At 35.4% G+C, this 24,292-nt stretch overlaps 1 protein-coding gene across 2 annotated transcripts in view; it reads left to right on the plus strand.

Moving 5' to 3' along the window:
* Window positions 1-23,570, plus strand: part of dock5 (dedicator of cytokinesis 5) — a 98,954-nt gene extending 75,384 nt beyond the window's left edge. For both annotated transcript variants that reach the window (XM_073868123.1, XM_073868124.1), the window contains 9 exons: window positions 1,927-2,013; window positions 6,590-6,766; window positions 6,996-7,079; window positions 10,536-10,673; window positions 12,714-12,880; window positions 18,346-18,490; window positions 20,248-20,398; window positions 21,028-21,149; window positions 22,224-23,570. In XM_073868123.1, coding sequence (XP_073724224.1) covers window positions 1,927-2,013; window positions 6,590-6,766; window positions 6,996-7,079; window positions 10,536-10,673; window positions 12,714-12,880; window positions 18,346-18,490; window positions 20,248-20,398; window positions 21,028-21,149; window positions 22,224-22,325 — 1,173 coding nt within the window. In that variant the 3' untranslated portion in view covers window positions 22,326-23,570. The remainder of the gene's footprint in view (window positions 1-1,926; window positions 2,014-6,589; window positions 6,767-6,995; window positions 7,080-10,535; window positions 10,674-12,713; window positions 12,881-18,345; window positions 18,491-20,247; window positions 20,399-21,027; window positions 21,150-22,223) is intronic.
* Window positions 23,571-24,292: the final 722 nt, after the last annotated feature.

Consider the following 24,292-nt stretch of genomic DNA (forward strand, 5'->3'; position numbering starts at 1 on the left):
ATTTTACATGAAAAAACTGTTTTTGTAATAAAACATTTAATTTATTTATATAAATTTAAAATGTATCTTAAATCCTCCAAAAATTGGACAAATGTGGAGTAAAAACATTAATAAACAGAGTAAAATTACATTTGATTAAATACAAACTATAATTTTGTTACACAATTACATTTTGTTGCACATGTCTGATTTGTAACTTTGCCTCTTCTTGTTATAAAACAACGTGCATCCAAACAACTTTAGCCAATGCAACCTTCTCAGTGATGCTTTACGAATACTATATCATATCAGATTATTAAAATTTGTTACATGTGTGCGTGTGTGTGTTGTCATAGACTCATTGTCTTGGCTTGCATCCATGAAATATTACAGGCCTACTGCATAGAGAGAAAATTGAGGTTATTGCAACAATAGGGAGATGGGGATCCCCCTCCCGTGAATATTGATGGGTAATTCGCGCACCGGTTACATTCATTGGCTCAACAGTCACATCTGTGATTTTCTGTAATGATCGATACTGCAAAAACAACGAATAAAAAGAAACATTTGATGCAACGTATGCAGATCAAAGTATAATGCAGTAATTGATACTTTTAGTTTATTATCACATTTCAATTTAATTGCATTAAACGCATACAGTTTTCAAAAACTAGCCTATAAAAACATTAATATAAAATTATTATGTATGCATCATATTTGAACATGTGATTATGTGCCCCCTCTAGGGGTGAATTTAAAAACTACATTAAGAAATGGATTTTGAACCATCATCTTTGTGCACACAGTTAGCGTAAAATGAACAATGCGGTAGTGCGTTTTGAAAGTTTTGTGAGCGCTTCTGATGACGTTTTTCATTTTATCAGATAACAAATTGCAACGTGTCCACGATTGAGCACAACGATGGCACCAGCTCTGTTGCGTTTGGTTTTGTAAAATTCTGTAAAAAAAATTAATTGTGTCCAGAATGAAGCAAACAGCGAAAATCTTAAGAATTGATCATATTTTGTCTATAAAACATAAAAGATGCTTCTGTGATTTTGAGATTACAAGCAAAATTTATTTTGAAAAGTTGAGTGGGCATGTCGTCTGTGTGTATAAAGCATTATATAAAAGCTGATTGATTTGGCAGATAATAAACTACTGATATTTTAAGTTGGACATGTACATTTTGTCCTATCATTGAGTGTTTGACCTGATGTATGCCGAACTTGTTTTAGCTTCTCTCAGCAAAAGCTGTCAAGCGTGCATCATTTTGAAGTATGCTTCATATAATACATATTACATAAACCCCATGTGAGAGCCACTGATGGTTTTCATCAAACCCTGCGTCTAAGGACATTAACACAAGATTCAAAACCTGAAATGATCCTGTTCCTGCTTACAGAAATATATAAATAAGCCATTATTGCTAATATTTATCAATTTTGAAGCTTCATACAACCACGTTAAGTGCCACTAACCAAAAGTTTGCATATTTAATGGAGGTTGTGGGTTCGAGGAAGGTTCTCTGCTTGAGAATTACAAAGAATGTGGCGTTTTTGGTCAAAGCATTTATTTAACACTTACAAACGCCTACAATTATTATCATTTTAATAGTGTATTTGAATAAGTTTTTGAGCATTTTAAAAGGTTAATAATAATAACAAGCAATGGAATTTCAAAAGTCTTTAATTCGTTCCTCCTACGATTGTTCCTACTCCCCCTGAATATAATGCTTAAGCTTATGAATATGAATAACACTTTTAATAAAAGTCACCCCTGGCCGGCTCTAAATAATTGCTATAAGTCCCAACAATGTGATTATTGTGAAGAACCCGGAAAGCTTTTGTGCATTCTGTGTAATTTAGTTTTGTAAGTGGAGATGATTAAGCTGCAGATGTAGGAACCCCTCTGTGTAAATGTGACTCTTTGCTTTTGACTTTACAGACCATGTGGATTGAAAGAGCCACCTACATCACAGCGTATCGCTTTCCGGGGATCCTCAAGTGGTTCGAAGTAAAGTCGATGTCTGTGGTGAGAAACCCTTATTTTCAGTCAACACCTTTCAAAACTGTGACATCAGAGCTCAGTGAAAAACTACATAACCACCTGACTGAAATATTATATCGTGATTAAGCTAAAGTTTGAAGTTTAAAGTTTATTTTATTTATTTATTCAAAGACTTACACATTAATCATACATTACTCGGGCTAATTTTTATTTATACCCCTTATGGAGTTTAAAAATATAAAAAAACATCCAAGCAAAAAATAAAATCTGACACATTGACCTGTTAAATATTTCAATTCTAGTTTCTGTTAAGATCGGACGGTGCTCTGAAAGACCAAGAAACATTCTAGTTAAAGGCGGGTGCACAATTTTTGAAAAACGCTTTGGAAAAGGGAATCGAGCCGAGTATCAAAACACACTTGTAGGCAATCGGCAGTAAGGGGCGTGTCTACTAACCGACATCGTTGCCTGGGTTGCATATGTGTGGGCCGGGTCTAACAAAAAAAAGGTTCAGATTCTATTGGGGTAGGGGCGTGTTTGTTTAAGTGATTTCAAATGTCAACATTGGCTTTCAGAGATCATGCACCCCACCTTTAACTTGACTTTAGTCTAGTAGATTCAACACTCTAAAGTTGAGTGCACTCTTAGAAAGGATGTGTTCATTTTTTAGACATCTTTTTGTGTTAAGCTTTTAACACATCATGTGTTATTTTAACACATTATATGTCATTTTGTGTTGATTTTGTGTTAAAATGAAACACAAAATGGGTTGTTTCAATAATAACACAGAGATGGCTGGATTCAGAGACAACGCATTTAGTGTGTCGTCCCAGAATCAACACTAATGTGTTGTTTTTTTAAAACATCCATTCTCTGTACATGTTTACATGTTTAGAAAGCCTTCCAAAATCTGGATTGTGCTTCAACCGCTGTGAGGAGCCGCTTTTAATCTGTTGATACTTTTAAAAAAGTTTTATCAAGTCAGTCCAAATGTAGTTTTATACTTTTTAGACAAAATTATTATTTTTTAGTTTTATTCTGTATGGTTGATCCCGACGCTCGCCAGTAGCTGGCATGGCGTTGCAAAGAAAATAAATGAATAAAAACAGATATATAGAAATATATTTTTTAAATTTTTAATATTTTTTTAGTGCTTATTTTAAATGCTTAGTTTATTATAATAAATTATTACACAGCTCTGTAAAATGCTTGATTCTGATTGGTCAGTCGCGACATTTGCAGGTTTGTTATTCCCCGTTCAAAACTAATAACACAAACTGTAGAGCTATAGAGTTATATCACACGACTCCAAGAGCGATATTGCTTTTATACAACATTTCGACGGCACACGTTTGAAAAACGAAAACTAGAAAACAACAACAGAGTTATTTTAAAAGCCTCTTTGTTTGAGAACTACTTCTTCCGCCACGGATTTGAGGGCGGCCAGAATGACAGGTAACACTTTCGGCTGCTTTGAATCTCATAACAACTCAATGGACGGAAAAGCCGTTTCTTTATATTACTGTTTCTTGGTCACAAAGTGTAGTTTTAAGATTAGTTCAGTCGAGAATATATATGTATTATATTTGAATCTGCAGTCGATTAGTAAAGATAGCGCCTGTTTGAACGTTTGCTTAGTGAGATTCGGTACGTATGAGAACCAAAGCATGAGCGGACGTCAGTGTTCACTCGCCCCGCTGACCACCACCCTCTCTGGGCTACATCTCTGACAGGGATTCCCTGGCTCTCCTGTTGGCCTTGTTTGATCAAATCAGCAGTATTTGGTCTCTCATGATGAAACTATATTACTTGTTTTCTTATTCATATTTAGTGTCTTTTGTGTTGTTATTGTTTTGGCGCGAGGTAAAAGTTAATAAAACTATTTGTATAACGTTACTATTGCTTTCTCATTTATTCTTAACGTGATACGAGCACTCGATTATTATTATTAAACTTTGTTCTTGTCAGTACTATATAAAACTGTTTTTTATAAGTGTCAGAGAGATGTTTTTGCATGCTGCTTATAAATATACCAGTGGCGATATCTCATAACATGTTTTAATAGTCACGTCACGATAAAGTAAATGATCAATGTCCACATTTAAAAGCTGCGGTGCTTACCTGCTGTTTCACGGTGTTTTCGCGTTCTGATAAGAAATATAGCTCCAGAAAAAAAACGAGTGTTTATATTCCTCTTTCCAAGTGTTAATCGTCCACACGATGTGACTGACAAGACATTACTCCCATTAAGTTTAACGTAACATCCAAGAGCGCTGATCTTTGACGGAATAATAACCTGGGATTCACATACTGATTTACAAGCTAGTGAACTAATGAGACACACAGAGAGTGATTCAACACAGCGCGTTTGTGTGTGTCCGTGTGTGTGTGTGCAGTTTTTCCAGTCAGAGATGAGCCTGTTTAGAGGACCTCCATTCACTAGGTGGCGGAATGATACGAAAGGTGAAGCGGTTACTGTGCCGTTATCAGTAGAATATTGCACGCCTCTTAGCCAATCAGATTCGAGAACCAGAAAGAACTGTTGTATAATTATTAATATATGGTAAACATACAATATATCAAATGAAAGAACAGACCCTCTGCTTTCAAAAACATTTCATCCTACCTTTATTTGTTTTCATTTTATCACCTCTCAAATATTGGTAGGTTTAGGTTTCTTCAAAAATACAAAATTTTGAGCAAAAAGCTGAGATAATTGCATTTTTGTGAAAGACTTCTGATAGAGATCAGATTCAGAGCAATGATAGAAGAGCACCATCTGGTGGATAATAGCGGAAATACGGATTGCCGGAAAAACTCGTCATTGGTAGGATAATGTTTTCCTGTTAATTTAACAGACAACTTGTCTATGGCATCGAAAGAGTTAAAACTGAAAGTAAACAAGTTTTCCTCGCGAACAGTGTGCATTCGTAAAAAATTAGCTAATAAAATTTTTAAATCAATATTTAAAGAGTTACTAAACCCCTGGTCCACCCACTGGCAATATTTGAAAAATGCAAGAAAAGTGGGCAGATCCCAACGGAGATAGAGGGGACGAACTGAGCTCGTACCAAGTGTGTGGTGAGATCGTAACAAGGGCGTGGTGAGCTTGAACCTGCTTACATCACAAGGTATTTTTTGGACCCAACATCCAATAGGAAAATTCAACTGCAGTAGCCACCTTTCAACCTGAAGAGGGCAGCACTCAGACGTATATACACCATATATTGTAGTATTGAAACACTTTATATCCAAATGTCAAAAAAGTTACTAAAATCAACGAACAGCACTAATAAAGCACCATTCTTACAGATCATTAACTAAAAAAATTTGTTTTAGGTTTTAGTTACTCTTTAATATTTCTTACCTTACTTATCAGGTAAATAGCCGTGTAATTAGCAGGATAATGTACAGGCAGCGGGGTTTATCGCAAAATAAGCCCCTTTAGTGTGATACAAAACCCACCGCTTCGTGTCGGATTACACTATCGGGTGTTTCTTATTTCTGTGATAACAACTGGCTGTCTATACATTATGCCTTACATAAACTGATTTGCTTATTTTAATTATTTAGAAACAGATGGGTGCAAACTAAAACCTCTTGGTTCAATCAAGATTACATGAGCAGTGAAAACTTAACCTTTTATAAACCTTGCATAAAATCAGCCTACTTTTGAAATAACAGTTGAATCTCTTATATAATTTACAACTTGATATTTTTCCTCCTTAAATGGTTTTGCAAATTCTGTGTTTTTTCATGCCATGTTTCATGTCATTCTTTAAATTAAAAGTGTTAGGGGAACAGTTCACTTATAAATAAAACACCAACCAATTATTGTAAAACCATGCTGTCTGGCAGAATTATAGTCACCCAACGTGAAATTAAGTAAATTATTGATTTTTTTAGTTCCATTAAAGGCACAGTTCACCCAAAAATGAAAAGTTAATCATTATTTACTCAACCTCATGTTGTTTGATCCCCCATGTCTTTTTTGTTCTTCAGACCCAAATGCACATTTTTCAAAAATTGTTTAAAGGCGGTGTGCACAATGTTTAAAAGCCAATGTTGATATTTGAAATCACCTAAACAAACACGCCTCTACCCCAATAGAATCTGGACCTTCTTTTGATAGACCCGCCCCACACATACGCAACCCAGGCAAGATGACGGTTACTACACACGCCCCTTATTGCTGATTGGCTACAAGTGTGTTTTGGCCATCGGCCCGACTCCCTTTTCCAAAGCGTTTTTCAAACATTGTGCACTCCGCCTTTAAGGTTTTTGGTTACTATGGTGACCGCCTCTTCAAGCTTCAAATGGACCCAAAAGTGTTAAACAAATAACTCCACTCGACTCGTGCCGTACATTTAAAGTGTCCTGAAAGCATACAAAAGGATTTGGAGGAAAATATTATTTGATGAAAGTCGTGACCTGTGCCTCTCTTCTTTGTGTCTAAACTGGTGTTTAGGCAGTTTTAGGATGTTTACTTTAAAATAATGTAGGACACAAGTCGAGTGGAATTATTAAATACTCTCAGGTTCTTTTAAAACTATGCTTTTTTTGTGAACGATCACTTTAATGTATATGAACTCTTTTATAGGAGGAGATCAGTCCTTTGGAGAACGCCATAGAAACCATGGAGCTGGCCAATGAGAAGCTGAGTAATCTGGTCCAGCAGCAGGCCTGTGATCGATCTCTTCCTGTACATCCTCTCTCCATGATGCTCAACGGGATCGTGGACCCTGCAGTCATGGGTGGCTTTTCCAACTATGAGAAGGTTTATCCTCGTGATTTTTCTCTTCCAATTTCATCCACTTTTATTAATTTTTAATTAAAAACAGTGGGTAAAGCATCTGAATGACACGTCTCTGAATCAGACAGATTTTGCTCCGCAGTAGTTCTGGACCGTTCTCTCCTGGTCTCTAATGAAACATTGATGTGCACCTGGAGGCGTCCGGTCCGGGCATTTACTCATCTTAATTGAAATTTTTGTATCGGCCCCTCAGGCGTTTTTTACAGAGACGTACATGAAGAACAACCCTGATCACCTGGAGCGCATTGAAGTCTTGAAACATCTCATTGCACTGCAGGTAACGCTATGTTTAACATCTGTATTCTTTTTATAATTTCATGCAATGCTTTTGTTTCTCATAAAACCCACGAAAAGATGTTTAAATGTAACTTTATACATCACAATATAGTTAGTAACCTTGAAATTCACCTTGTAATGCCTACTGTTGCGTAATCCAGGAAATTAAATGTTTAAAAAAATATTTTTTTTTTTTTTTGATGGATGAAAACCATGATTTAAAAATAAACATTTAAAAGACAAAAACAATAAGCTTTTCATTAGTGATACATCAGTCAATACATATTGACTCGTTTGTATCACATCCCATGCAGTATTTTCACACAACTTCATGTTTCTTAAAAGCAAAGCTGCTGGTAGTTGCACAAATATATCAACTATTGTATAAAATGAATCTCTGCTATCTCTGATTTGAACATTTCTACAATTCTATTACAGTACACTATATAATAATATTATATAAAATCAATACCACAATGCAAGCTTCCCACAATGCATTGCGAGTAGGGCTGTCACAATGATTAATTAATCGTCTCATCGGGATTGTTTGACCTCATCGCGATGATTTCAGATCACCGCAATGATTGCACATTTCTTTAAAAACACAAGGGGGAGCTGCAGCGCCTGTATAAACGAGACAGTATCAGATTAGTTTTAAATGTGTGTTATGTGTATTAATTCTTACATAAATTATCACAACAATATGTGACAATTATTTCATAAACAAATTAAATGTCAAAGCAATAAAACAGACAATTAATCGTCATAATCGCCAAAGCCCTAAAACAGGCAATTAGTCGTCATAATCATCACAATTTATTAGTCAATTAACCGTCAGCCAGATTTCATAATCGTGACAGCCCTAATTGCGAGTGTTAATAAAATAATGAAATCGGATAATGTTGAACCAATTGAGACATGCGTGTGTTGTAGTATTTAACCAGTATGTTTTTTTTTATGGCCGGTACTGATACTGATATTGAGAAAGCAATGTGGCCGATATAACACAAAATTAATTGGGTGATTCTCACGAAAACTTGGTTTTAAAAATGTCAAGCATGAAAATGTAAAAATTGCTTAAATTTACTTATTTTCCCACCAGACATTGATAAACAAAGTCTGGAGTAAATGGGAACATTAATTTAAAAGCTTTTACTTATCATTTAACACTTTTTGTAACATAATTAAAAAAATTAGTCCTAAAAAATCTCATTACCGCAACAGTCAGAAAACATCAACACTGACATATTTTCAAAATGACGTGACAAACCTGAAAGAACATAATTTGGAGATTCTGCACATGCATTTAAAATCAAAGTATTATGCTTCTATTAATTAAATTAACATTTTATAAGCATCTGTTGCGGTAATGATAATAAAAATGTCGTGTAAGCATTCTGACAAGACAATATTTCAAATTAAATGTAAAAAAATGATCTTACCTGATAGCCATCTTGAAGTAACTGGTCCATGTGCTTGGTAACTCAAAATCAAACTTTATTAAAATTCTGTATGTGTGCTTAAACTGTTCTCAAAAAGTGTTGCGGAGGATGAGAACATCAGGCATGGACACTCTTTTTCCTAATTTTTCTTCATTATTATTATACATGAATATTCAGTAAATATTTTTTCTGTCATCTAAAGTAGTCTAGCAAAACATCCATTTATTTTTTTCTTAATATTTTTGTGTTAATTTGATTAAATTACAACATAACGCATGTTCAAACACAGCCGGACACATTGCGGTAATGAGAATTTCAGCAGAAAATGAGATAAAATTTCCAATTATAAATTCTTATGTTGAAATCACACATTGTGCAAGGTAGAACACAGTATTGTGTTAATTCTGATGCTTTTTAATGTTACTATATTACACATTTTAAAGCTAAAATCATTAGTGCCATGGTGTTTCAATGGTTTCGTGAGAATCACCCAATTATAGTAAATTAGTAAAACTTAATAAACAATTGAAGAGCTCAGATGCAAAACCCTTTGAGTGTGTCTGACATATTTTCTTGTAAATTATCTTGTAAAAAAATATTTTTGATTGGTATGTGGCCGTGATTAAGCAGCTTTAAGGCGAAAGTATTTGATGAATGTATAATACGTGCCAAATTTTTCTAATTTTGAGAGAGGTGGCGTTTAGAGGCTTTTGCATCTTTTTTAGTACTTAAACATAATTACAAGACATGCAGTACTGTGCAAGTCTTAGGCCACCACCACCAGACTTATTGTTTTAGAAGTTTTAAAGTTCATCCATATTTATTATTCCATATTTTCTTATTAAGATACAAACAGAAAATACAGGAAATATGTACAGAAAATAAAAATAATTAATTTTCAGGACATTGGGGTGGTTTCCTGGACAGGGATTATGTTAAATCAGGACTAGGCCTTAGTTTAATTAGGAAATATAACTAGTTTTCACAAACATGCCTTACTAAAAACATTACTTCTGTGCATTTTCAGGCAAAACAAAAAGCACTGATGTATTTTAAGATATGTCAGTGCAAGATGTTTTCAGTTTAGACAGCTCTTAAATATATGTTAGTCTAGGACTAGTCTAATCCCTGTCCGGGAAACCACCCCTAAATGTCTTCTTTAGGCATCGTCAGTGTTTAGTATCTTGAGCGTTTTTGAGCAGAATGAAGTAAAAAGACTAATTTCTTTAAAATTAGAAATTAGGATTTAATTTTATTTGGGTTTAGGAGATCCTGCAGTTTTCTGCTATCTATTGCCCAAGTGGAAGGGGAGTTTAGCCTAAAAACTTGACACATCAGTTTACATTTTTATACAGTTTTTAATACTATATACACATTTCCTGTATTTTCTGGATGTTTTCTATTAAAGAGACTGAGAATCAATTATATATCATCACTATAACATTGCAAAAAACAACAAATCTAATTCTGGCGGGGTCGCACACCGGACGTGCAGCTCAGCGCCGCGCAGCATCGAGTCGCGTCTAGGACAACTCGGAGGTATCGCACACCGGAAGTGCACATTAAATAGCGCGACCATAGTCAGATAGCGTCTACTTCAAAATGCAAAATATACGTTAGCAGCCAATGTTAATCGTTAATGATTTGGGACAAATATGATGTTATTTAATGTTAAACTATGTGAGTGGCGCTTTGTGGCGTGACAGGGATTTGAACAAGTCGTAGCTGGGCGCCGCGGACAGGCGCCACCTGTCGGCGCCAGTGTGCGTATACTCATAGAAAACAATGTGTTCGATTTTTTTTAGAACGGCGCGGCGCTGAGCTGCGCGTCCGATGTGTGCGACCCCCTTAAGACTTTTGCACAGTATTGTATGCACTATAGATCTGATAGCTCACGTTACTTTTTGAATAAGTCTTTGAAAAATTGCACATGCAATATATCGGTCTATCACTTGTGTGCTGTCATTTTGTTATGTTTTTTATAATGTTAAAAACTTTTTAATGTTTGTTGTCAGGTTCCACTGCTTGATGAGGGGATTCGGATCCACGGTGAGAAATCCACAGAACAACTGAAACCTCTACACAACAGAATTGTCACCTGCTTTCAAGACCTGCGCGCCAAAGTGGAGAGACTGTACGGCGTCATTACTCTGGTGAGCGTGTATGACTGATAGGATTATTATATAAGCAATGTATAAAACAAACAAACAGCATTTACCATTGGAAAAAGAAATGCATACTTTACTTTTCTGCATCCTACTTTGTGAGATTCATGTAACCGACTACACATTTTATTGGGTTAGCTTCAAGATTTTCTTTCACTAAAATGACTGAAATAGTTAAACCTATTAAAGCACTTGTATATAACCAGTGACGCTAATAATATGTTTGATGTATAGTTTAGCAAATGTAAATATGCAAAATAAATATTTGAGCCCTCAGGATTATAACCACCATAGATATTCAATGATCAGATTAGTGATTGATCATTTTGGTCTAATCCATGATTAAGTTTTACAAGGCACATTAATGTAATACGTAAGCACTTTGAACTTTAAAGTCCCCGTAAACTGGAAGTGGTGATCCACTTTACTTCCGCATTGTGACGTGTTTTCGAGTGAAACAGAATATCACACGGGAAAAACTCGCAGCAGACTGACAGTTGGAGGGGGCGGGGTTAACAGATGCTCCGCCCAAACCGTCTAGATGACATTACCATTTTCAGATTTTGATTACATTTTATGAAGGCACATGAATTTTTAAAGAAATAAAGACTAACACGGATGAATTATTTATAATAAACACTGTAGTATTCCATAGAAAAATAAGAATTGTCAGTTTTGATTTCATGGGGACTTTAAAGAAAGAAACATAAAACATGCAACACAGGGGCTGTTTAAACTTGGTATTAAGATGTGTTTTCGTTGATCGGATCACAAGTGGACGAGAGAGACACATTACATTTACACCTGGTATTATCTGTCTTTTTTTGTCCACTTTCGATCGCTTCTGTCCTGAATACTTTGAGGGGGTGGTCTGTGAGACGGTGGGCGAGTCTCTTCGTTGTCATTTAAACGCGAGCGGGAGTAATGACAAGTTTATATGGAGGTGAACTAATATTATGTTGGAGTCCGCTGCTTGTGTTGTAAGTAAACATGCTGCACAGTGTTTTGTAAATGTGTATGTAAGAGCTTTCTCTGAATTTTCAGCGCAATTGATGAAATAAGATTGCACAACTTTCACACCCATGCAAACTGAAACTGCTGAGATCAGCCGCTTTAGTTTTATCAATAAAAGGCTAAAAATAACGCTGTACACCGTGTGATCGTGCCAGAAGTCAGAAAAGACGTAAAACTTTGTGCTCAGTACCTCAGATTAGATAAATGGGCGGAGAGAAGGCGGTCGCATGTGGCTGTTCGAACGCATTCAACCACATGTGCGTTTACACTACAAAAGCAATCCGATCGAAAGGGATTTTGACTACCTCTGAATGTGGTTGAAAGTGGTCAAGCTCAAAATGTTTTGAACACCGTTTACACCTGGCATTAACGTCGTCCACTTGTTATCCGATCGATGAAAACGCATATTAATGCCAAGTGTAAACAGCCTCACAGTGAATAAAAACATTTAAGCAAAGATACAAATTAAGAAGATCATTGTTATGCAGGGTTCACACCAGACGCGGTAGAGGCGGCAAGTGCGAGTGATTTACATGTTTAGTCAATGCAAAGACACGATTAGGCATCCTGCTGCGCGGTAGGCGCGTTTTGCGCGAATTGAGCGTTGCCGTAGGAAACGCGCGAGTTGAAAAATCTGAATTCCGGCAGATTTCCGTGCCGCATTAACCAATCAAGACCTTGCTGTAGTAGTGACATTATTACAAGAAGTGATCGGAGTCTCAGCGGAGTCACAGAAGCCCCTCCCATGATGCGAATTTCCGCGTGAATGTCTCAAATGACTAGAATTTCACGTGCGGCTTTCACGCGCCAATGAAGCGACTAAACTCAAATGTTAAAGCGTCCAACTACGGCGAATAGTGTGTTTTTGCCACCTCTACTTTGGCTTGTGTGAATGCACCATTAAAGTGCTGGGACTGTTGACATCACTAGTAATTTTAATAAGCTTTTTATTAAACCCTTGAAGCCAATAGGAGATCCCTAACAAATCCTGTATGTGTGTTTGTATATGGTCAGCCCTGCTCTCTGACAGAAAAGAAGAAGAGTCGTGTCGGGTCGATGGTTATGCCGTACATCATGTCCTCCACGCTCAGACGAATGTCCACCATTTCAAACGCCTCGTCTGGACACTCCAGTGGATCTGGTTCATCTGATGGAAACTCCTCCAGACCTGCATCACAGGAGTCAGTATCCACAATCGTCCTCTGTCACTCTCACATATAATCTCACTCATTTTCTAGCCCTCCATCACATCCCGAGGTCACATGATTGTTCCATTTCCTACAGTATGTGATTTCATTTACTGCTGGTTGATCTGCTTTTACCCTCAAGGCTGTCATAGCCAGACAGAATTGGTTGTTGTTATTTGGATTCATTTTAAGTACCATTAGCTTCCAAATTAAGAATTTTTTTGGGTGGTTGCTAGGGTGTAACTGATTGATTGATTTTACATCATTGCTGTGGTTGTTTTGAGTTTTTGGGTTTATGTTAAATCTATACTGAGAAGAATTCTATCCACAACCGGCAAAGATTGAAGCCTTTGTTTTAGTCTGATGGTTGATTGATGGGTATGTAGGTTTTCCGACATGCATAAGGACTGAATATAATTTTTATTCCAAATACGATGTGTTGGCCTGAATTTTCGACTTTCTCTTGTGGTTTTATTGGTCGGATCACAAAATGTTTCGGACCTTGTTTACATCTTGGTAATTGGAGCACATTATAAAACCAGGATGTAAACAGACTCTTATTGCTTCCTGCTTGTCTTTATAAAACTGTGATTAAAATGAAATGATAGCTGCTGACAGACATGAATGATCTCTCACAAGTTTGTGTTTTATTTATCCTCCAGAAACAGTTGTGTTTAAAAGTGCCATTGAATGTATTTATTTAGGCATAGATAAATAATACGAGCTCTGTACATGGTAATGACATATTGTGAGCCTCAAAAGTGATTGTTTTCATGCGAAAAAACTACGGGAAGACAGACCAATCTCAACACAACACCAACTGTGATGTTATAGTCGAGATGTACATCCCAACATTATATTACACATTCAATTAATGTTGTTACAATGCTAAAAACAAAGTTGTGACTGCTAAGTTAGTGCTATATGCTAGTTAGTGCTATATGCTAGTTAATGCTATATGCTAATGTTTAGGCTGAAGTTCTACTATTGATGTTACAGTTACGTTTTGCAGGTCCATTCTGAAAAAAAAAACACACAAACTTACCACTCAGAAACGTCCATTAACTCTTTCTACGCCAGCGTTTTCAAAAAAGTTCATTTTTCATGATTTTCACAAAAGTTTAACGCCTTCCAGAAAATGTTCTTCTTTAAATATATAAACAAACAATATATCAAATGAACGAACAGACCCTCTACTTTCAAACAAAAAAAGTTTCATCCTAACTTCATTAGTTGGGTGATTCTCACGAAAACTTGGTTTTAAACATGTCAAGCATTAAAATGTAAAAATTGCTTAAATTTACTTTTTTTCCCACCAGACATTGAAAACAAAGTCTGGAGTAAATGGGAACATTAATTTAAAAACTTTTACTTATCATTTAACACTTTTTGTAACATAATTTAAAAAATTAGTCCTAAAAAATCTCATTACCGCAACAGTCAGAAAACATCAACACTGACATATTTTCAAAATGACATGACAAACCTGAAAGAACATAATTTGGAGATTCTGCACATGCATTTAAAATCAAAGTATTATGCTTCTATTAATTAAATTAACATTTAATAAGCATCTGTTGCGGTAATGATAATCAAAATGTCGTGTAAGCATTCTGACAAGACAATATTTCAAATTAACTGTAAAAAAATGATCTTACCTGGTAGCCATCTTGAAGTAACTGGTCCATGTGCTTGGTCACTCAAAATCAAACTTTATTAAAATTCTGTATGTGTGCTTAAACTGTTCTCAAAAAGTGTTGCGGAGGATGAGAACATCAGGCATGGACACATCATTTTCCTAATTTTTCTTCATTATTATTATACATGAATATTCAGTAAATATTTTTCTGTCATCTAAAATAGTCTAGCAAAACATCCATTTATTTTTTTTCTTAATATTTTTGTGTTAATTTGATGAAATTACAACATAACGCATGTTCAAACACAGCCGGACACATTGCGGTAATGAGAATTTCAGCAGAAAATGAGATAAAATTTACAATTATAAATTCTTATGTTGAAATCACACATTGTGCAAGGTACAACACAGTATTGTGTTAATTCTGATGCTTTTTAATGTTACTATATTACACATTTTAAAGCTAAAATCATTAGTGCCGTGGTGTTTCAATGGTTTCGTGAGAATCACCCATTTTTATCACCTCTCAAATATGGGTAGGTTTCTTCAAAAACACCAAATTTTGAGCATTTTTGTGAAGGACTTTTGATAGAGATCAGATTCAGAGTGATCTTTAAAACATACATTGAGTTTTTTCTCTTACACATGAGGCGTTACTTCAGGGTTGTATAAGTTGCGGAAGTCACCTGGTGAATAATAGCGGTATTGCGGAAAGCTGGAAATTCTCGTCATTGGCAGGGAAGCGTTTTCTCTTAAAGCTCACTTAACACAGTGGTTCTCAAACTTTTTCAGCCTGTGGCCCCCCTTGTATATGGTGTATTCCTTCGTGGCCCCCCAAATTTTTTTTTATAACAAATTTGTTCTAAAACGTAACATTTTAATAAGACAAAACATATTAAAGTATACAAAGTAGTGCTATTGGTTAGTAGCCTTATTTTTTTAGGTTTAATTACACAGAATTCATGATAAATTAATGTATTTTATGAAATGTCATAAAACTGGGGCCCCCCTGGCACCATCTCGCGGCCCCCCTGGGGGCACCGGCCCCAAGTTTGAGAACCACTGACTTAACACACACTGTTTCTGCATTTCTGATGTTAATCTGGAGTACCTATACAGGGCTCCAGACTGCCACCAAATGGTGGCGTTTTGCCACCAAAATTTGAGAGTGTGCCACTGAATTTTACATCCAGTCGACCAGTAAATTTGACCTTTTTTTGTGATGTGACACTGAAATTTGAAACAGCACATTGTACTTTCAGCATGTATCATCAAAGTATTTATTAGTAATACAGTGAAAATTAGTAGAAATATGATTATTTGGTAAGCATGTTGATTTACGGTGTGTGCCCCTAAATTTTCTGGTTGCGCCCCTAAAATTTTCATTTGGGGGCCACTGTGCTCCTAGTGAAAAAAGTTAGTCTGGAGCCCTGCTATAGAGTAGTATTACATCCGTTATATCTCCGAAGAGTCTTTAGTTTAATCAGATTTATAAAAGAAATATTAGCTTTACCAAATCTTTCCGATAACGTACGAAAAATGGAGAAGGAGGAGTTACTTCCGCCAGAGGGGCGAGTACGATTCATGCAATACGGACTACCGGCACATCCGGTAACTTGACTGTAAATTTCGTCACCGCCCCTTTTCGGGGGATAAAAAAGCAGCGCTTCCATTCAAAATAGCGGAACAAAGCAACGTTTTTACACAGCCGGCAGGCGTAAATAACTTATGAAATCACTCAGATTAAACATGTCGAGTATTTATCTGTCCATCCTGCCTGCCATAGAGCGCGAAAGATAAATTAACACATTTAATTTGGTCAATATAAAAACATGTCCCTTTCATTCTCACAGCGTCGAATTTTGTGTAACAACGCCATCCAGTGATTGCTGGAAATATCGCTAAGCCAGTTCGTTGTATGGCTGGACGGAAAAGTGCACTTATTAATCTAAATATAAAGACATAATAAATAAATACGAAGTAACTTTCAAATACGAAATAAAATCATTCACTTGCTTCCCTGTTGACTCGATGAGGTACGAGTAAATGTCCGGGTAAGACACCTCTGGCCAATAGGGAGCGTTGTTACACAAATTTGACGCTGGGAGAATGAAAGAGACATGTTTCCACATTGACCAAATTAAATATGATAATCTATCTTTCGCGCTCCATGGCCGGCAGGGTGGACAGATAATAACATGTTTAATCTGAGTGATTTCATAAGTTATTTACGCCTGCCGGCTGTGTACGAAGGTTGCTTTGTTCCGCTATTTTGAATGGAAGCCAATGGAACGTCTAGTGCGATTTCCCCCAAAAGTGGGCGTGAACCTGTTCAGAGACATTCTATGACGTTGCGCCGGTTGTGCGTATACTATACAACACTGTTTAACTTATGATTCACTACATGTGTCATTTATATAATATGCATGCGCCTATTTCCAACTTAACAATCTCCAAAAAATTTATTATTCCTCAAAATTTATATCTTTGTCTGATGCAGGCTCAAACATAAGGTCTGTTTACACACACACAGAGCTACTGAAAGAGCTGCTCTGAGAAACAACCAATCAGAGCAGAGCTCAACATTATTATTCATGACCCTTCAAAAAAGGTAATAATAGACCATTTCATTCTAACTGGGTTGTAAATGGACATGTAAAACCATCATTTTTGCACCTAATGAAGCCACATTGCTTCTCTTTGGCACCTTTAAAGTATTTTTTCATTTAAAAGTAGCCTCCTAAATTTTATTTAAACGCATCTTTGTTTCCTTACACCACATCCGAAATCCTACTGTGACAAACAGTACTGATATGAAGTACCTACTCATTGACCATTAAAACAGTCCACTCTATGTAGTATAAATATGGGTAGTGTGAATGAAATTCAGATGTTCTACATCGTTCATGTTGAGAAATCACGTGACATGCATAACAAGTGAGCCGTTAACTTGAATGATAAGCGCAATTTAATTACAGGGAACAAATGCTTTCCTTATTTATTAACATCTGAACGGAGAAACATCACCTCTTTCTGACATTTTTGAATATGACAACGTCTCTCCTTTTTTGTCTTTGGATGACTCCTCACGGGATGGTAAAGTGTCCATCAAATGCACACTTCAAAAGCTTTCCGGAAGTAATAGGTCACCCGGGTACTTTTGGCCTACTGTTTTTGTAATACTGTAAATTTGCACATACTACTTATCTCGCCTACTGATTTTCACCTGTTATATAGTATTAAAGTAGGCAATTTTAAACACAGCAAGTGCTTGGTGGTAACATTTACATCTCTGTTTGTAGCAGAAGCTTTTTTGATGACACAATTAAGTGCATGTTATATTTAACTAATAATTACTGAGACATGCAGCTGGGAGTATGATACGCTTTTTAATCCACATACCATAAGACAAATGTCTAAATATGTGACCTTGACTTTAAAAACCCAGCTAAAGTCATGTTTTGTGATGTACTGTTTGATACATAATGTAAAGAAAATATAACCATGATATCTTAAATATTGATTGAATGAGATCATGTCAAAAATTTAAATCATTGAAACTTGGATGAAAGAAAATATTTGAATAGATACTTCGAAAAAAAATGATGAAAGAAAATATTTTAACATTAATTAATTAATTTTAACTTCCAAAAAAATGAAAATATATTTAAACTAGATTAGATTACTAAACAAATACATAGCCAGAATGTTATTATGTATTATACACTTACAATAGTAAAACATGAGGATTTATCATGCATCTCTCTCTCTCTCTCTCTCTCTCTCTCTCTCTCTCTCTCTCTCTCTCTCTCTCTCTCAGTTCACTTCTATCCCGTGTGAGTGACTGCAGGGTCTCCGTGTTTTCACGTTCAGAGGAAGATAATCGGATCAGTAAGAAAAACAGGAAAGAATGGAGCGTGAGCAAGTCTCAAGTTCTTATGGAACGACCCGCCAACACAGACGAGGTACCTGAAGCTTTACAGATTTCCGTCTGCAGGTTTCCTTTGTTTAAGGTTGACTGTGAGCTGTTCATAACATCAGATGTAAAAGGTTTACCATGAAATCAAATATTGACTTCCGCAGCCCCACTAGTCCCAATCCTGTAAAGCAACTACTCTTCTTCAAGGGCCAGATTTCAAAATTGTAAATATAATGCGGACCAAACGTTTACCCCTGTTTTTACTTTTTATATATATATTTTTTTACTTTGACCTATATTTATATATGTTATAACTTATGTTGTTTTTGTTACTTTTTGTTATAGGTCATACATAAAAAAACATGCTTTTTCAAAAAAAGATGCACACATCTTGTAATCCAGTATTTTGTCTTTAAATTACTAAAGAATCATATTTTCTTTTTTAATATTTTAAAAACAATTGCAATTTAACATTGCAAGAACCAAATTTTAATAGTTTAACTATTAACACTGCACAAAAAAATGCAAATGTAAATAATCAACACATGTTGAGCTTCTACACTTCTTTTGTTTATAACTGTTCATAAATTGTCACATTTCAAGTATTCACAACATATAGTCTTCTCCTAATGAATAAAATTGCACTTTATGTTTTCTTTTTCATATTTAAAAAATACACTGCAAAAAAGATTTTCAAGGAAAAAAATTCTTAGTATTATTATTAAATTAAGATGCTATTTCTTGATGACCAAGACCACCCAAGAAAATAAGCTCAAATTGGATCCGATAATTACGCACCCGCAGATGGTTGGCATCCCACGCAGCCCATTTCTGACTTCATTTGTCATGTAAAGTGGAAAGGTAAAAGTAGCAACGCTGATTTTAATCAGACAAAGTGTTGTGTCATAGGGAGGCAATAGTACAAAAGAAGCTTATAACAAGAAACATGTTTTCACTATTCCGAAACAATACCTGTTGAGAGCAGGGTTCCCACGGGTCCTTAAAATCCTTGAAAGTTTGTGAATCTGGGGGAAAGAATTCAAGGCCCTGGGAAGTTTTTGAAAATATACATACATAGATACAAGTCATTGAAAGTGCTTGAATCTATTTTATGCAAGAAGTTTTCTGGGAAAAAAATCCATATTCCCTGTGTAGGATAATATAAAAATTCTAGACTTTTTAAGCACACGTGCTAAACTGTTCGCTTTAAATGCTTATATCTTCTGTATGCGAATGTTGATTCATACCAAAATGCTTTTTTGCACAGTTGTGTTTGACACATGAAAACGTCTCGGGTTACGTATGTAACTGTTGTTCCCTGAGAAGGGAACGAGGCGCTGCGTCTCCCTTTCTGCGTCCTTGTATTGTAACGCCGTCTTTGGCAATATTTCAGATAGTGATATACTTCCTGGCTCCAGCGTCACCCTGTCTTTGTCATTAAGCCTCACCATTGGTTGAATGTGATATACACATTCCCAAAGTGTCACCGCAGCGATGCAGCGCAAGTTCCCTCGAAAGGGCACTGTAACAATGTATCTTAAAAGGTAACACAATGTAAGCTTGCTCTCACTTGAAATGTGTCCCCACATTTAGTCCTTGAATTTGAGGGTATTGGACCTGGAAAGTGCTTGAAAGGTTCTTGAATTTGAAGTTAACTAAGGTGTGGGGACCCTGTGAGAGAAAAAGAAACAGTTAGTATTTATGCGGTCAATATCTGTCACAAATCAAGAATTAAATAGAATAATTTATAGAAATAAAGTGAATGAATGTTTTATTTAAATGAACCGTTATGTGTATTTTCAGATTCCTCCAGAAAAGCAGCCGAGACCCAAAAGTCTGACGATTGGAGATCGAAGACTAACACTTTCACTGTATCATGGAGAATCATCCGGCTTGAGTTTACACAACCCACTCAGCCCACTGCCTGCTTCACCACACACACCACGCAGCTCCAGTGAGTACACACACACACACACGCGCGTTTTAACAATTTATTTAAGTCCACTTAAACAAAGTAATTTACAGGGACATAAATAGTACAGATGCAGCAAATACATGAACAGAATCATGGACCAGTTGCATACATATAATGCATAACACTCGATTGCTATGGATATGATTAGCATCGTCTTTGCCATATATGGCAGCTACCAATAATGGCAGAAAAGGCACAGTATTTTGCTAACTATTTAGCTCAATTTTTGGGCATCCTCAGTTGTTGTAACCCTAATACACCCAGCCTGTCCTAAACTCCCAAATATAAAAGCAAATAGTCGACTTTGGTAACCTATGTCTGAAATTAGGTTTAGTAGTGGTACACACACACACACACACACACACACACACACACACACACACAGACACACACTCTAACCCCAACCATAACAAAAACCTGTTGGCAGTCTTTAATCTATGAAAGAGTACCATTTAGTATGTTTTATTTTGTTAAGCTGTGTTTATAGCATAATAAACATGTCATTTTACCCTGTAAACCACATATACTAACACACAGACAATCACCGTGGTGTTCATAAAGCATCTATATAAACATTTATACATCATCTGTCAATCATTCATCTGTAGGTTACACGTGTCTACCGAGCGAGAGTGACTTTAGCACGCCTGACATTACAAGCGCTCCTCCACCGATGCCCCCGAAGAAACACCTGACCGATAGTGACGGCATCTACAACTCTACCTCTGAGGTACGACGAAACTCACATCTTTACTTTATTAAATGCATTCTGCTGCTGTCTTATGGTTGAAAAGGACAAACGTGTTGACAGTAATGGCTCAAAAATATCAAAATTATTACATTTAGATTTTTGGTAACACTTCACCATTAATCTAAGTTCATGGTAATTTTAGCTAGATTTTAAAAGTTAAAAGTTGTAACTGTTTACATTTTGTCAAAACATGTTTATTATTATGTTATCATGTTATTATTTCGTTTTATGGTGCTACTTTGCTGTATTTTTAAAGTTATGAAGGTTTAAATCAAAACAAACCAACTGCAGTTGCATTGAAATTAATTGGAATGCACAACCAAAAAACGAGATTTCTGAACAATTAAAAAAAATGGTGGTTTTCTCGTTTAGCAACGAAACTCTTAATTTGTTAATGCAAAATGAACTAAACATGAGCAATTGAATTGGCATGAACTAACATGAACAAAGATTAATAAATGCTAGGGCTGTCAAAAGATTAATCGCGATTAATCGCATTCCAAAATAAAAGTTTGTGTTTACATAAAATATGTGTGTGTAGTGTGTACAAGTATTATTTATGTATTATTATTATTTATATATAAAAACACACACAGTCATGTATATATTTAAGAAAAATTGGTTATATTTATATATAAAATATTTATATTTTTATATAATATAAATTATATAAATGTATATACAGTATATAAATGCAAATATTTCTTAAATATATACATGAATGTGTGTGCATTTATATATACATAATATTTACCCACACGACACACACATGTTATGTAAACACAAACTTTTATTTTGGATGCGATTAATTGCGATTAATCTTTTGACAGCCCTAATAAATGCTCATTGTTAGTTTATGTTAGCTAATGCATTTACTTTATAATAATCGAGTTAGAAACTGTAGAATTTTATATAAGTATTTGTATTTACATTTGTCAGATTTTTACTATTTAAATAAACAGCAAAAGAGCTTAATATTGATTTAAAAAGTTTAACATGCTGACAGTAAAAAGCAAGACTGAAAATAAAATACTTTGTTTTTGTTATTTGTAGTTTACGCCTCCTTTACCGATGAAAGTTGAAAACAAGCCGCCGCCTCCCCCGCCCAAAACACGCAAGTCCATGTTTCCCAACAATGACATCAATCCCCAATAAACGCTCCAGTACTCCTCCATCACCCAGCACTACACCTCTCACATCTTTACATGCTTTTGGAAAAACTGTTCAGACACCTAAGGAGCAATTTATTTTCCTCCTTTTAAAATGTATTACCATGTGACATCAATGCATTTTATTTAGAAATAAACCACCTATTTATTAATCATCGCTTTGCAGAAATGTGATCGTAAGTTTTATACATCATCCGTGTCTGTGCCTTACGAATAGAGAAGTTGTTGCGACAACAGAAGAAAGTCTAAATATTAATATTTACGAATAAAAATGTTAATCTTTGCACATATTCACTTTGCACATAGCTCACATTTGTTGAGTTCACACAACTTTGGTACTTTTGCAATGAAACCTTTTGCAGACACGGTGCACAGTTCAGTTGGCATTACTTTTCCCAAAGCAACAAAAGACTTTTGCATTATTATTTTTCCAGCGATTTCATTTTATTTGCATGCAAACCCCTCAAAAATGTATGAGTTTGGATGTATGTATGATGCATGAGGAACTTTGCTCACTGTTAGTTACCTCAAATCTAAATATATTTCAATAGTGCACACACTGTATGGAAAGCATAATGTCTATTTTTGGCATACTGTTTTTATAAATGATTTTTTATGCTTTAAGGTTACATAATTCAATAACTGCACCTTTAGATGTGTTAAATTATTATTTGTACAGTTTTTGAATACAACTAGTTATGACAGTAAATGGGTAACATGACAGGACAGCAGTGATGTGTTTTGTGTAATGGGTTCTTACGGTAGTGTTTATTGCATAAAGATTTCTTACTTTTGTACTGTAGCAGAGTTTTTGCCGAATTATATTTCTGCATGAAATGTTTTGTATATTCTGTATTAAAACCGTGAAATTATAACAAACGTGATTGCAGTTTCCCAAATCCAAGGAAAAATCAAAACAATGTTTTTGATAAAGGGATTATACAGTAGATGTAAATATTGAATATCTCTTTACAGAATTATTTAAACTTGAAATTGTAATTTAACTGAGATTTATTTGAGTGTATATTTTTAGTTTCGTTCCGAGCAAGAACATTTCTTTATTTTTACATTATAATAAAATCATTGTTTTAAGAATATGAATAAATATTTGTAGTTTTTACAGTAGGCACAAGCAGTGAGTTGTGTAAAATGATGAATTATTACTGTCAGTCAAACACTGTTAACTGTACTTGACAATGCTTGCACTTCAGTTTGAATAAAAGTGCCAAAACAAATCTTGAATCACCTTTTTATTTACAAGTTAAGTTTAATAGTTCTTCTCTTTCAAACTGCAAATAAATTCAGTTTAAACATATTGACATGTACTTATGTAAGCAATAAGTTACGAGAGGCTGTGCATAAGTCGTGAATAAGTCACGGATGAAGGGGGTTGTTAGGCACGACGCGAAGAGGAGTAAATGCAACCCCTTTAGCCGGGACCTTAAAGGATTAGTCCATTTTCTTAAAAAAAAAAATCCAGATAATTTACTCACCACCATGTCATCCAAAATATTGAAGAAATTATGTTTTTTGAATAAAACATTCCAGGATTTTTCTCATTTTAATGGACTTTAATGGACCCCAACACTTAACCCTTAACTCAACACTTAACAGTTTTAGGTTGTTTTCACATATGTTGGTGCGCACCGTGGTGCGGCCTCGGAGCGCACCAAAATACATTGTATCATTTTTCAGTTAGTGCGGTCCGTGTTCACATATATATATTTTTTACTTTACTCGAAATGCCGCACCGTATGCCATGTGACAACGGTCAGCGCTGTCATTGGTCTCTGACAGCTCTTACCGTCTCATGACCACCCCCACGTTTCCATGACAACCAGCCTGACAGGGAGAGCGCAGCTATCAAGATGTGGAGATAAACGATGCACGTCTTTGCAAAGTTTCTTTGCTTTAACGCGAAATTGCGTAGCTGTTCTATTAAAGCCTTTCTCA

Source organism: Misgurnus anguillicaudatus, chromosome 5 (genome assembly GCF_027580225.2).
Source record: "Misgurnus anguillicaudatus chromosome 5, ASM2758022v2, whole genome shotgun sequence".
Lineage (NCBI taxonomy): Eukaryota > Metazoa > Chordata > Actinopteri > Cypriniformes > Cobitidae > Misgurnus > Misgurnus anguillicaudatus.